This window comes from Cygnus atratus, chromosome 19, assembly GCF_013377495.2.
Source record: "Cygnus atratus isolate AKBS03 ecotype Queensland, Australia chromosome 19, CAtr_DNAZoo_HiC_assembly, whole genome shotgun sequence".
NCBI classification, from domain to species: domain Eukaryota; kingdom Metazoa; phylum Chordata; class Aves; order Anseriformes; family Anatidae; genus Cygnus; species Cygnus atratus.
The window spans coordinates 6,686,959-6,699,091 of NC_066380.1; the positions used below are offsets into that span (position 1 = coordinate 6,686,959).

At 64.2% G+C, this 12,133-nt stretch overlaps 2 protein-coding genes across 3 annotated transcripts; both read left to right on the forward strand.

Moving 5' to 3' along the window:
* The first annotated feature begins 671 nt into the window (after window positions 1–671).
* On the forward strand, window positions 672–7,625 carry CDK9 (cyclin dependent kinase 9). Of its 2 annotated transcripts, none has more exons than XM_035554925.2 (7): window positions 672–815; window positions 1,318–1,399; window positions 1,871–1,961; window positions 3,795–3,961; window positions 4,135–4,306; window positions 4,378–4,526; window positions 5,703–7,625. In XM_035554925.2, exons 1-7 carry the CDS (start codon window positions 724–726, stop codon window positions 6,066–6,068), a joined length of 1,119 nt encoding a protein of 372 aa, XP_035410818.1. In that variant the 5' UTR covers window positions 672–723; the 3' UTR covers window positions 6,069–7,625. The 2 variants fall into 2 exon arrangements, with proteins under 2 accessions (XP_035410818.1, XP_050570418.1); XM_050714461.1 differs by having other exon boundaries at window positions 677–776.
* A 537-nt stretch (window positions 7,626–8,162) lies between these two features.
* Window positions 8,163–12,061, forward strand: FPGS (folylpolyglutamate synthase). The gene is made up of 15 exons (XM_035555376.2): window positions 8,163–8,276; window positions 8,651–8,779; window positions 8,924–8,977; window positions 9,110–9,174; window positions 9,284–9,398; window positions 9,506–9,583; window positions 9,786–9,847; window positions 9,923–10,025; window positions 10,112–10,189; window positions 10,269–10,416; window positions 10,514–10,615; window positions 10,833–10,983; window positions 11,083–11,158; window positions 11,468–11,534; window positions 11,624–12,061. The coding sequence occupies exons 1-15, from the start codon at window positions 8,163–8,165 to the stop codon at window positions 12,052–12,054; spliced, it is 1,773 nt and encodes a 590-aa protein (XP_035411269.1). The 3' UTR covers window positions 12,055–12,061.
* The last annotated feature ends 72 nt before the right edge of the window (window positions 12,062–12,133 follow it).

Below are 12,133 nucleotides of genomic sequence, written 5' to 3' on the forward strand. Positions count from 1 at the left end.
CCTGGCTGCTCAGGAGCCACCCCCGGGGCCCTGCTTTGGGGCTGCCCCAAACCCCTGGGTGCCAGCCCCACGGACTGCGGTGCCAGCCCTGCAGATGACAGTCCCCCTTGGATGTTGGTGGTTGGACCAGGTGATCTTGGAGGTGTTTTCCAGCCTTGTGATCCTATGATTTTATGCACGAGGCTCAGCCCCTGCCCTCATCCAGCCCCTGGACGGTGGCTTCGTGCCCAGCAGGAGCCCCCACACCCTGCTGCTCCCTGGGCTGGGGGCCCTGGAGCGGGACGAGGTGATGCAGGCGCAGCAGGGAGCCACGGGGCTGTCTCCACCCGCGTGTCCCTGTCCCTGTCTAGCCTCGGTGCTTCCCACTGTGTTCCCCGCTTTGGGTAGCAAACGACCCCAAATAAGCCACACAGTGCGGGCAGCGGCACAAAACCCATCCGTGTTTGCCGTGGTTCGTGCTGCACTGGGACAGGGGCTTGGGATCCCCACCGGGGCCCACCACCGAGCCCCCAGGGAGCTGAGGGACGGACGGAGGGACCATGGAGGCACCTCTGAGCCTCCCAACCCCGGCGGGGCGACACCTTCCCGGGGGTAACCCAGGCTAAAGGCGAGGGGGCGACAAGATGGCGGCGGGGGGGGGCGGACTACAACTCCCAGCGGGCAGCGCGGCACGGCGGAAGCGGCGGGGAGGGGGAGCCGGACGGGGCCGTGGCGGCCGGCGGCATGGCCAAGCAGTACGACATGGTGGAGTGCCCCTTCTGCGACGAGGTCTCCAAGTACGAGAAGCTCGCCAAGATCGGGCAGGGCACCTTCGGGTGAGCGCCCGGGCCGCGGGGCCTCGGCTGGGGCCGGCCGGGGGGGCTGCGGCCTGGCCCGGCCCTGCCCCTGCCCCTACCCCTGCCCCTGCCCCTGCCCCTTCCCCTGCCCCTGCCCCTGCCCCTTCCCCTGCCCCTGCCCCTGCCCCTGCCCCTGCCCCTGCCCCTGCCCCTGCCCCTGCCCCTGCCCCTTCCCCTGCCCCTGCCCCTACCCCTGCCCCTTCCCCTTGCCCCCTGCCCCTGCCCCTGCCCCTGCCCCTGCCCCTGCCCCTGCCCCTGCCCCTTCCCCTGCCCCTGCCCCTTCCCCTGCCCCTGCCCCTGCCCCTGCCCCTGCCCCTGCCCCTGCCCCTTCCCCTGCCCCTGCCCCTTCCCCTGCCCCTGCCCCTTCCCCTTGCCCCTTCCCCTGCCCCTGCCCCTGCCCCTACCCCTGCCCCTACCCCTGCCCCTACCCCTGCCCCTGCCCCTACCCCTGCCCCTCACAGCCTTCTCCCCCTTCTCCCAGGGAGGTTTTCAAAGCCAAGCACCGCCAGACGGGCAAGAAGGTAGCCCTGAAGAAGGTGCTGATGGAGAACGAGAAGGAGGGGGTGAGTGGCTGTGTTTGCCCGGCTGCGTTTGGGGAGGACGGGGTGGGAGGGCTCGGGGAGCGGAGCTGGTCTTTGTGACGGCGGGGGGCGTCCTCGCTCCCTGCGCGTGTTCCTTGACAGTGTTTACAGCTGGGACGTGCCAGGTCTTGAGTAACGGCGTGAACGGGTAGCGGGGAGGCCACCCTGCGGGTCAGGAGGGGCTGTGCAGTGCCCCCTGACAAACAAACAGGGTGTCAGCGTTGCTTAAACGCCTCCGCCTGGTGGCAGAATCGCTCCTGCTAATGGTACTGAATGACTTCTGACAGTCCCAGTGTTATGTTTTGAAGCTCTGATGGCACGTAAATAAGTTGGCCCAGTGCTGCTCCAGCAGCCCCCCTGCTGTGTTGTTGTGGTCGCAGCTTTCCCGTCCTCCAGGCAGCCGGGGGCTGATCTCCTGCGCTCCTAACCCGCGCCCTCTGTTTCTCCTTTCAGTTCCCTATCACGGCTCTGCGAGAGATTAAAATCCTCCAGCTGCTCAAGCACGAGAACGTGGTGAACCTCATAGAAATCTGCAGGACCAAAGGTAGCTGCCGGGGGGTCTCCCTTGCGCCGGCTGCTCGCCGAGGGGCTGTCGGTTTTCCTTCAGCCCTGGTCGGTGGCTGAGCAGAGCGGTGTGCCGTGGGTGGGAACGGGTCTTCCAGCTGGGCCTCGGGGTGACAGCACACCCGTTTTTGAAAGCTGTCTCTAAATGGGTTAGAACTGTGCCGCAGCTTGGCTGGAAAAAGCCTTCGTCAGAGCACGCCTGTGCTGTCGCCGTGCGTGCTGTCTGTGTGCTGCCTGAGAAGCTTTAAATAAACCTGTGCCGGAGAGCACCCGAAGCGGGGGGTTTTCCTCCTGGCACGGATTTCGTGGCTGCGTGGTGTCGGGGCCATGCTGGGAGCTGTGTCTCAGCTGGAGGCGCGCTCAGGCTCTCGCCGGGTGCGTGGCACTCAGTGCTCGGGGCTGGGTTAAACGCGCTGCAGCCCCGCGCGGAGCCCTTCGGGGGCGGCGTGCCGAGCTGCTTGCTGCTCCACCTCGTCGCTGCAGGCTGTCCCCGGCGGAGGCAGCGTGCCTGGTGTGCTTAATGCACCTGGCCTGGCTCGGTTTCCAGGGAAATGGGTTTAAAACACTTCCTGCTTTTTATATATCATCCTCTTCTGTGGATTTTACCAGAAAAGCAGTTTTGGAGGTGACAGGTGATGTTAAAGCCTGCCATGCTGTAGCCAGTCGCTTCAGCTAAATAAAATGCAAGTGGCAGCTATCTGCTGCTGCTGCTTCCGTAAAAACACCAGGTAGAAACTTCCAACCTAGGACTGGGGACCGGAATTTACTCTGCAGTGTCTATTGATTACCGCCGGTTTTTGGAACTAGCAGGTACAAGGAAAAACACCACCGCCAAGTTAATTTTTAATTCCTTGTGTGATTAAAGCAGTTGTGATGACTGCATGTGTCTGGCATGCTGAAGGTAAATATTTTTGTGGACGTGTAAAATTGTTTGGTTTTTGTTTAAATTCCAGTTTCCTTCCAAATCCACTTTGACCTCAGTTTCACGTGAAAAATAGGAATGTGGCACTTACTGTTCCCAGACTTTCAGCTTTTGTCTTTTCACGTGGTGAGGACTGTGCCCGTGTCAGGGACTCACACAGATCCGCAAGCATCCTCCCCGCCAGCGGGGAGAGCGCGGCGTTGGCTGCGAGGGCTGAGCTCAGCCCTCGTGTTCTGGTTCTGGTCGCTGATCAGCGGGTTTTGCTGTGTACAGCTGATGGCAATCAGCCTTTCGTTTTAATGTTTTGCACGTGTGCTCTAGGAACGAGATTGAAATTGATTGCTTCATTTGAGGTTTCCTGCTATTGACTTTAAATTGCAATTGAAATTGGAGTTTTAAATCATATTGATCTAGATCAGTCTGTTTTCGTAGATACCGGTTGAGGTTGCAGAAAACCTCGCTTTCTAATGTTATTTTAGAAAGATTTTCTCTGTTCCTGTGTTTATTTTTTTTTTCTGGGGCTGTCTTTGCCTGTAATGCTGCTGTGGTGATCCTGCCTGGCTGGCAGCTGGCGGCGTGTGCACCTACAGGCCCTGGTGTGTAGGGAGGAAACTCCACAGCTGTTAGGCGCACAAATTAAGCTTTCAAAGACTTTTTGTGTCCTTTCCTTGCCTTTCCCGTGACATTTGCTGCTCGTCCCCTGTTCTTCTGTTGCTTGTTTTTGCTGTCTTAGTGCCTCTCTCCGAAGGACCTTGAGGCCTGCGGGGTCTCTGTTTCTCTGTGTGTGTGCCCTGAGGCTTTACGTAGTGAGCCAGGATGGCTGGAGGTCAGGAGGAGCTGTGATGGGACCGGGGATCCCTCTCTGACTGTCCCTGCTTGCCTCTCCTGCAGCCTCTCCGTACAACCGCTGCAAGGGCAGTATCTACCTGGTGTTTGACTTCTGCGAGCACGACCTGGCTGGCCTTCTCAGCAACGCCCACGTCAAGTTCACGCTCTCGGAGATCAAGAAAGTCATGCAGATGCTACTGAACGGACTGTACTACATCCACAGGAACAAGGTAACGGGGCCGGATCCGTGCTGAGCTCTGAGGCCCACCTTGCTCTCCGCGACCTGCCGAGGGGTGGGTGTCTTAGCACAGGCTGGAGGGAAAGCCTTCCTTGTCCTTCATCTCTGGAACCGGGGTGCCAAAGGAGGATTCCTCAGTGGCTTAATCTTTCTGTCCTCATGCAGATCTTGCATCGAGACATGAAAGCCGCCAATGTCCTGATCACTCGGGACGGAGTCCTGAAGCTCGCAGACTTCGGGCTGGCTCGAGCTTTCAGCCTGGCTAAGAACAGCCAGCCGAACCGCTACACCAACCGGGTGGTCACCCTGTGGTACCGGCCGCCAGAGCTGCTCCTAGGTAGGCGGTGGGCTCCGCCGGCTCCTCCTCCCTTCTTGTCCCCTGGTGACTAACGCAGCGCCTCTCCTTAGGGGAGCGGGACTACGGGCCCCCCATCGACCTCTGGGGCGGAGGCTGCATCATGGCCGAGATGTGGACCCGCAGCCCCATCATGCAGGGCAACACGGAGCAGCACCAGCTCACCCTCATTAGCCAGCTCTGTGGATCCATCACGCCGGAGGTGAGGGCCGGAGCAAGGGCGGGCCGTGGAGGGCAGGAGCTGCAATGTGGTGGCGTGGGCTGGGACTGGGATCAAGTGCTCCTGATCCTCTCCCTGCCCTGTGTGCGGGTTGCTGCGTGTTCCCAGCATCAGCGTGCCTGCTGCTGGCGGGGAGGTTGGGAGCCGAGTGTCCGCTGACACTGAGCTTCCTTGCCGCTTCGTGTAAACTCCAGCTGCCTTGTTCAGCCTCCTAAACATGTGAGGGTGAATGTGGCCTCTTCTGAGATGAGCGAGTGGTGTCCTTGTTTCTGAGCACGGCAGGGATGCTGGTTGCTCAGTGTGAAAGAACAGAACGTAACGTGTAGGAATCTATTCTGTGTTTGGGAGTTGCCTCTCAGATAAACGCCCTCTGTGTTTCTGGTTAAAGAGGTTTGTTTTATGCTGTGGGGTTTGTCTCGGGTGCTTTGCACTGGTCACGCTGGAGAGCCTCTTTAATTCCGGCTGGTGATCTGTGGCATCAGCTCAGCCCTGCTGTGAGCACTCAGCCCTTTCTCAGCTCCTTACTTAAGGGCAGCTAGTCCTGCCCTCTTGTGGAAGATCGAGCCGAAAGGGATCTCGGCCAGGGCTGTCATCAAACAGGGTGTGATAGGAAGGCGGCTGTGCACGCAGCTGCAGAGACCGACGCTGCTGTTACGTACGCTGAAGGTGCTTCCTTTTGTACCGAAGTGCTTGCTGCGGTCTGTCCCAGGCTGGGGCTGAGGTAAGTACAAGTGATTGCAGCCAGCTGTGGTTTCTAGGGATAAAAGGTGCCACGTACATCCAAGTTGTTATTAGCGAGGAGTTTTGTCCGTTGACCTTTCTGGAGATTGTAGTTGGCCTTAGCTGGTTCTCCAGTAGATTTTTTTTTTTTTTTTTTGGTGGGAGGACAGAAATCCTGTGGCATCCTCAGGAGTGCTGTGCTGTGTGCCGTTCCCACACCAGGAGGATTCTGTCCTGACTTGTCCACGTGTCTGTAGGCTTTGGTGTGCTCTTTAGTGTCTCCGTGCTGTGGGAACAAGGCCTGCTGGCTTGGAGCTTATAAAATAGCATTGTTCTCTCAGCATACCTCACGCCAGTTTGCCTGAGGGTGTTAACTTCAATGGCTTCTGCTCTCTGTAACTATCTCCTCCCGACCCTCCCCTTCCTGATCCGTCCCAGGTCTGGCCGAATGTGGATAAATACGAGCTGTTTGAGAAGCTGGATCTCCCCAAGGGCCAGAAGCGCAAGGTGAAGGATCGCCTGAAAGCCTACGTCAAGGACCCCTATGCGCTCGACCTCATCGACAAGCTGCTGGTGCTGGATCCCGCCCAACGCATCGACAGCGACGACGCGCTGAACCACGACTTCTTCTGGTCAGACCCCATGCCCTCGGACCTCAAAAACATGCTGTCCACCCACAACCAGTCCATGTTTGAGTACCTGGCCCCGCCACGCAGGCGGGGTGGGCACATGCCCCAGCAGCCAGCAAACCAGGGCAGGAACCCCACAGCCACCAATCAGACCGAATTTGACAGGGTGTTTTGAGCGGGGTCCCGGCCGGGCTGCTCAGGGAGGTGCAGTGAGCAGGGATGAGCTGGCGGGGTCTCTCTCTCTCTCTCTCTCTCTGGGCAGGGACTTCCTTCAAGGTGAAGTGCCTGGTGGCTTTAACCGAGCTCTGCTGTCCCCTCTCCTTGCACAGGAGCTCTGCCACTAAGGAGCTGCGGCGTGCAAGCTGTCTGCTTGTGCGTGTGTGTGTGTGTGTGTGTGTGAGTGGGGAGGTGACGTCTGTGAGCCTGGGGTTGTTTCCCTGCAGCTTTGGCACAGAGCCTGTGTCCCCCTGGAGCAACCTGTATTGGTTAGGTTAATCTCGTGGATCAATTGTTAGGGACCTGGTGATGGCGAAGGTGGCTGTGTCAGTGCTGGGGCTTGCCGAGGCTCTCAGCAAACAGTCCAGTGAGCAGCAGGACTGGGAGCAGCTGCCCTGGACCAGACTGGGCCCCGCTGGTAGCCGTCTCTGACTCTCAGTTGGTCTTAGCTCCTACACAGCATGTCCTCTGAACGCTCAGAAGCTGATGTAGGATGAGGCAGGTGCCTCTGAGTAATTTGGACGTGTCTTGGGGAAGGCATAGTCATACTGCCTAGAGTGACTAACTCTCACTAGAGTTTTGGGCTACAGCCTAGAAAGGGCCTTAGTGGGCCAACCAGAGGGGTGGCTGACACAGCTGGTTGCTCCATACAGCCAGGTTTTATGGTGGGAATCATTGGTCTCTGTCACAGTGCTCGGCGTCTGTGCTTTCTTGGTTCCAAGCTGCAATTAGGATTCTTGTGGGACACACCTAGCCAGCTGCCTGCTTTTCGCTTAGCACTAACCATGGTGAGAATTTGGATTGGGAAGGGAGCTGGGGGTGCTGCCCTCAGGCAGGCTGGCTCCTGGGGGTGCTTGGAGGCAGCCCCCTGTCCCACTGCTTGCAGAGCTTTCAGCACGGCAGGGCTGTGTTGGAGGAGCCAGGGCCACTCTTACAAACCCTCGTGCATCCACTCCTCTGTCCTGGAGCTCTGTGGGTGAGTCTGGAGCAGGACCACCGCCGTCCCCAGGCGCAGAGATGAGGCACACGGTGCCGGTGTGCGTGTGCCTTGCTCTGCTGGAGTTCTTGGGACGGGCTGGTGTGGAGCAGGTGCTCCTTCACAGCCTGCTCAGCACGTCGTCTTCCACGGCTGTCAGCTGCACATGGCCGTCTTCTCCCGAGCCACATGGATCCCAAGACTTTCAAACACGTAACGTGTACGAAACGCGGTGGGCGATAACCTTTGGCATTTGATAGGTTGTCCATTAACTAGACCAGTGGCAAAAGCCACGTCCGTGGCATATTAGCTCGAGGTGGAGGAGGTGGGGAGCGCACCCGTTTCAGAACAGCCGCTGAGGATGATAAAGGACGCCTATAAGGTAAATCCCTCTTGGTGTGGGGGGCTCCAAAATCGTGTCTGGTTGCGGGGGGGACTCGTTCCTTGGGGAAAAAAATGAAGTTGGTTGCGAGCAATAAGCCAGATTACTTCTGCCAGTTGTGAATAAACGTGATCTTGTTCCGAAACACCTTCCCCCCCCCCGTGTGTGGACCTGCTTCTTACGCCTGAACTTCGAAAGCACCCAGGGCCGCCTTTGATGCGCTGCGCCAGGCGGGCAGGGGCAGGTTGGCGGGGCGCTGCGTGCCCTGACAGGGCTGCTGGCGGGGGCTGGAGCGGAGCCATGCCCTGTGTGGTAACGCGGGTAGCGGGGACGGAGCATCCTCGGTGGGGAGGCAGCGGGGCCGCTGCGGTGCTTTTTTCGCCCCTGCTGTGGCCTCTGTGAGGCCGGGGGGGGGGGGGGGCTTCCAGGGCTGCGTGCTTGGAGCCCCCACGCCGTGGCTGGGCTGTGGGCGAGCCCTGAGCTGCGCCCTGCCCGGCGGCCCCGCGCCACCTGCGGCGCCTCGCCCTCCGTGAGGGGAGCCCCTGCCCCTCTCCAACATGGCGCCCCCCCCCCCCCCCCGGCCTTTGGGACGTGGCGGCGCTTTGCCCTTAATAAAGATGGCGGCGGCGGCACGAGGGGGATAGCGGCGGGGGAGGCGTGGCCGCGGCGGGGCGGGAGGCGCGGGGAGCGGCGCGATGGTGGCGCGGGGGCTGCGCGCGCTGCGGGCCGCGGCGGCGGCGGGCGGGGGGGGGCGCGGCGGGAGGGGGCTCAGCACGCGCCCCGCGCGCGCCCCCGCCGCGGATTACCAGGTACCGGTACCGGGAGGGGGGGGGGGGGTACACCGGGACACGGCACCGGGACCGGAGCGGAGCCGCGCTGTGGGATCGGGGAGGGGAGGGGGATAGGGGGCTGGTGGACCCCTCCCCGGTACCGGGGGGTGCACCGGGACCCCCCCCCCCTCCCGCACCGCGGGGGGCGTTTGGATGCCACGCGCGGGGCTCGGCCCCCCTCCCGAGGTGGGGGGGGGGGGGGGGGGGAGCGGGGAGCGGGGCTGCACCGGGCTCAGCCCGCCCCCCCTCCCCCCCCCCCCCGGGGATAAGAGGCCGGTGCCCGGGCGGAGGGGGTCGGGGGCGGCAGCACCGGGCCGGCGGCGATGGGCGCCTCAGCGGCGGGCTCGTTCCAGGACGCCATCCGCACCCTGAACACGCTGCAGACCAACGCCAGCTACCTGGAGCAGGTCAGGCGGGAGCGCGGAGACCCCCGGGCGCAGCTGGAGGCCATGAGGGGCTTCCTGGAGAGGAGCGGGCTGCAGGTGAGACGGTGTCACACCCCCCCCCCCGGTGTGTCCCCCCTGTGTCACCCCCCCCCCCCCCCCCCCGGCGTCACCCGGTGTCCCTGCGGTCCTTGTCCCCGGCCAGAGCGGCCGCAGGGGTCCCACGGGGTGGCTGACCTGCAGGTGGAGGACCTGGACGGGCTGAACATCATCCACGTCACCGGGACGAAGGGCAAGGTGAGCGGGGAGGGGTGGGGGGCGCGGGGGGCGGGGGGACACGGATGGGGACAGAGGGGACACGGATGGGGACGGGGACGGGGATGGGGATGAGGACAGGGACACCCAGGGCTGACGCTGCCGCATCCCCAGGGCTCAGCATGCGCCTTCACCGAGCGCATCCTCCGCAGCTACGGGCTGAAGACCGGCTTCTACAGGTGGGCAGGAGCGGCCGGGGGGCTCTGGGGCGGGGGGGGGCACGGGGACACCATTTGGGCCATGCCTGAGGGTGTCCCTCCCCCCTGTTTTTGTGGTGTCCCCCCCCAGCTCCCCGCACCTGGTGCAGGTGCGCGAGCGGATCCGCATCAACGGGCAGCCGCTCAGCAAGGAGCTCTTCAGCAAGTACTTCTGGCTGGTCTACAACCGCCTGGAGGAGACCAAGGTGGGGGCTTCTTGGGGCTCACTGGGGGATGTGGGGGGCTCCTGGGGGCTCACCGGGGACTGGGGAGCCCCCCGGGGCTGTCCCCTAACGCCCCCCCTGCCCGGCAGGACCCGGCGCAGGCCAGCATGCCGGCGTATTTCCGCTTCCTCACCATCATGGCCTTCCACGTCTTCCTGCAGGAGAAGGTAGGCGATGGCGTGGTGCTCCCACAGACAGCGGGTCTCAGGGGGACAGGGGGGATGGGGGCTGACCCCCGGCGGGGCCGTGATGGCCGTGCCAAGCCCATGGTGCCGTCGGGTGTGTGGGTGGCATGGTCCCATCACCCGCCGGGTCCCAAATCCACGGGGACGCTTGCCGCTGATGGCTCCGCGTCCCCTCGGTCCCCAGGTGGACCTGGCGGTGCTGGAGGTGGGCATCGGCGGCGCCTACGACTGCACCAACATCATCAGGTAGGTGGGCACCGGGACCGTCCCCGCGCCGTCCCCGCGCCGCCTCCCGCCCGCTGCTGAGCCCCGTGTCCCCAGGACGCCCGTGGTGTGCGGCGTCTCCTCGCTGGGCATCGACCACACCAGCATCCTGGGGGACACCATGGAGAAGATCGCCTGGCAGAAGGGGGGCATTTTTAAGGTAGGGACGAGACTCCGTGTCCCCCTGGGGGCTGCTCTGGGGCCGTGCTTGGTGGAGGTCCCTGACGGTGTGCGTCCCTCCTGCAGCCCGGTGTGCCGGCGTTCACCGTGCCGCAGCCCGAGCGGCCGCTGGAGGTGCTGCGGGACCGAGCCCGGGAGTGCGGGGTGAGCTCAGGGACGGGGTTGTGGGGCGAGCAGGGGGTCTCCGTGCGGCAGGGGGGGGCTCAGCCTCCTGTCCCCGCAGTGCCCGCTCTACGTCTGCCCGGAGCTGGACGCCTTCGAGGCCGGGAGCCGGGCGCTGGAGCTGGGGCTGGCGGGCGGCCACCAGTGCTCCAACGCCGCGCTGGCACTGCAGCTCTCGCGGACGTGGCTGCAGCGACGGGGCTACGAGGGTAAGCCAGGAAAAGGGAGGGGGGACAGAAGGGATGGAAAATGGGGCGGGGGGTGGCATCGCTCACAAAGCGCCGTCGGGGTGCCCGTCCCCAGCAGGTACCGGGGTGCTGCAGGATGTGCTGCCCGTCGCGGAGCCGTTGGCGCAGCGATCAGTGCCGCTGGCACCCGTGTTTCATCCCAGTGATGCCATGATCCAAGGTGCAGTACGGGTACAAGATGGGGGGGGCCGCGCTTGCCCCCCCTCCCCCCAGTGCCACTGGCGTGTTTGCAGCGGGCTGGGGACATCCTGGGTGTCCTTGGCACGGCCGCGTGGTGATGCTCTGCCACCACCATACCCCTGCTTGTGGGGGTCCCGGTGCTGGGGGAGGGGGGGAGTCGAGCTGTGCCCTGTGTCCCCGTGTCCCCCCCCCCCCAGGCCTGCGGGACACGGAGTGGCTGGGCCGCACGCAGGTGCTGCCCCACGGCCCCGTGACGTGGTACATCGACGGGGCGCACACCACCAGCAGCGTCCAGGCCTGCGTCCGCTGGTTCCGCCAGGCTGCCCTCAACGAGGACAAGCCCCAGGAGTAAGGAGGGGACACGGGGGGGGGCACAAACACGTGGTGGCTGTGCCGGGGTCCCCGCGGGGATATAGGGCAGCGCCCACCCCCCTGTTGTCCCCACAGCGGCTCCGAGGTGCGCGTGCTGCTCTTCAACGCCACGGGGGACCGGGACACGGCCGCTCTGCTGAAGCTGCTGCTGGTGAGGTTTTGGGGTGCCTGCGGGGGGGGGAGCGGGTGCTGGCAGGGGGCTGAGGGCCCCCCCCCCCCGTGCCCCTGGGACCTGCTTTGCCGTGGGTGCAGGGAGCCACGAGGTGGAGCTGCTGTCCGTCTGTCCGTCCTGCCGTCCCCCAGCTCCGTGTCCCCCCTCCCGGGGGTCTCGCAGCCTGGGGGACCTGTGCAAAACCCCCCCCAGAGCCCCGCTGGGCTGGGACTGGTCCCAGTGGCACTGCTGTGGCGGGTGGGGGTCCCGGTGCCCCCCCCAGCACGCTGAGCACCCCTCTCCCTGCAGCCCTGCCACTTTGACTACGCCGTCTTCTGCCCCAACTTCACGGAGGTGTCGGTGACCGGCAGTGCCGGTGAGTGCCGGGGGGCTGCGGGAGCTCCCAGCGCGCCCCCCCGCCCTCCATCCTCTCCATCCCTGACCCCCCTGCGTCCCCCCCCCCAGACCAACAAAACTTCAACGTGACCCTGGAGAACGCCCTCACCCGCTGCCTGGAGAACCAGAAGACGTGGACGCGGCTGATGGAGGAGAAGGGGGGCCAGGACCCCTGGCTGCCGCCCCCCCTGGAGGTGGGGGGGCTGCTGAAGCCGGACCCCCTGCGGGGAGCCCTGCTCCTGGTGCCCCCGGCCGAGCGGCCGCTCAACTCCACCTCCCTCGTCTTCCCCTGCCTCTCGCACGCCCTGCAGTGGATCGCCCAGGGCCGGGACCCCCACGTCCCCGCGCCCCCCGCCAAGGGGGGGGCGCACCCCCAGCCCGTGGCCACCAGCGGGGCCGTGCTGCTGCAGGAGGCGGCCGCCATCCGCGTCCTCGTCACCGGCAGCCTGCACCTGGTCGGGGGGGTCCTCAAGCTGCTGGACCCCGCGCTGTCCCAGTAGCGGGGACTTGGGGCTCCGCACCTTTTACTTGAACGGCTGGATGATGCTTGGGGGGGGGGGCCCACGGGACCTCCCCTGC

Bases quoted from the DNA above. Each gene is read 5' to 3' on its own strand.
- CDK9 (XM_035554925.2), top strand. From the start codon at position 724: ATGGCCAAGCAGTACGACATGGTGGAGTGCCCCTTCTGCGACGAGGTC. The intron at 1,962-3,794 runs GTAGCTGCCGGG...CCTCTCCTGCAG, and splicing joins AGAAATCTGCAGGACCAAAG to CCTCTCCGTACAACCGCTGC. The intron at 3,962-4,134 runs GTAACGGGGCCG...GTCCTCATGCAG, and splicing joins ACTACATCCACAGGAACAAG to ATCTTGCATCGAGACATGAA.
- FPGS (XM_035555376.2), top strand. From the start codon at position 8,163: ATGGTGGCGCGGGGGCTGCGCGCGCTGCGGGCCGCGGCGGCGGCGGGC. The intron at 10,190-10,268 runs GTGAGCTCAGGG...CTGTCCCCGCAG, and splicing joins ACCGAGCCCGGGAGTGCGGG to TGCCCGCTCTACGTCTGCCC. The intron at 11,535-11,623 runs GTGAGTGCCGGG...CCCCCCCCCCAG, and splicing joins GTCGGTGACCGGCAGTGCCG to ACCAACAAAACTTCAACGTG.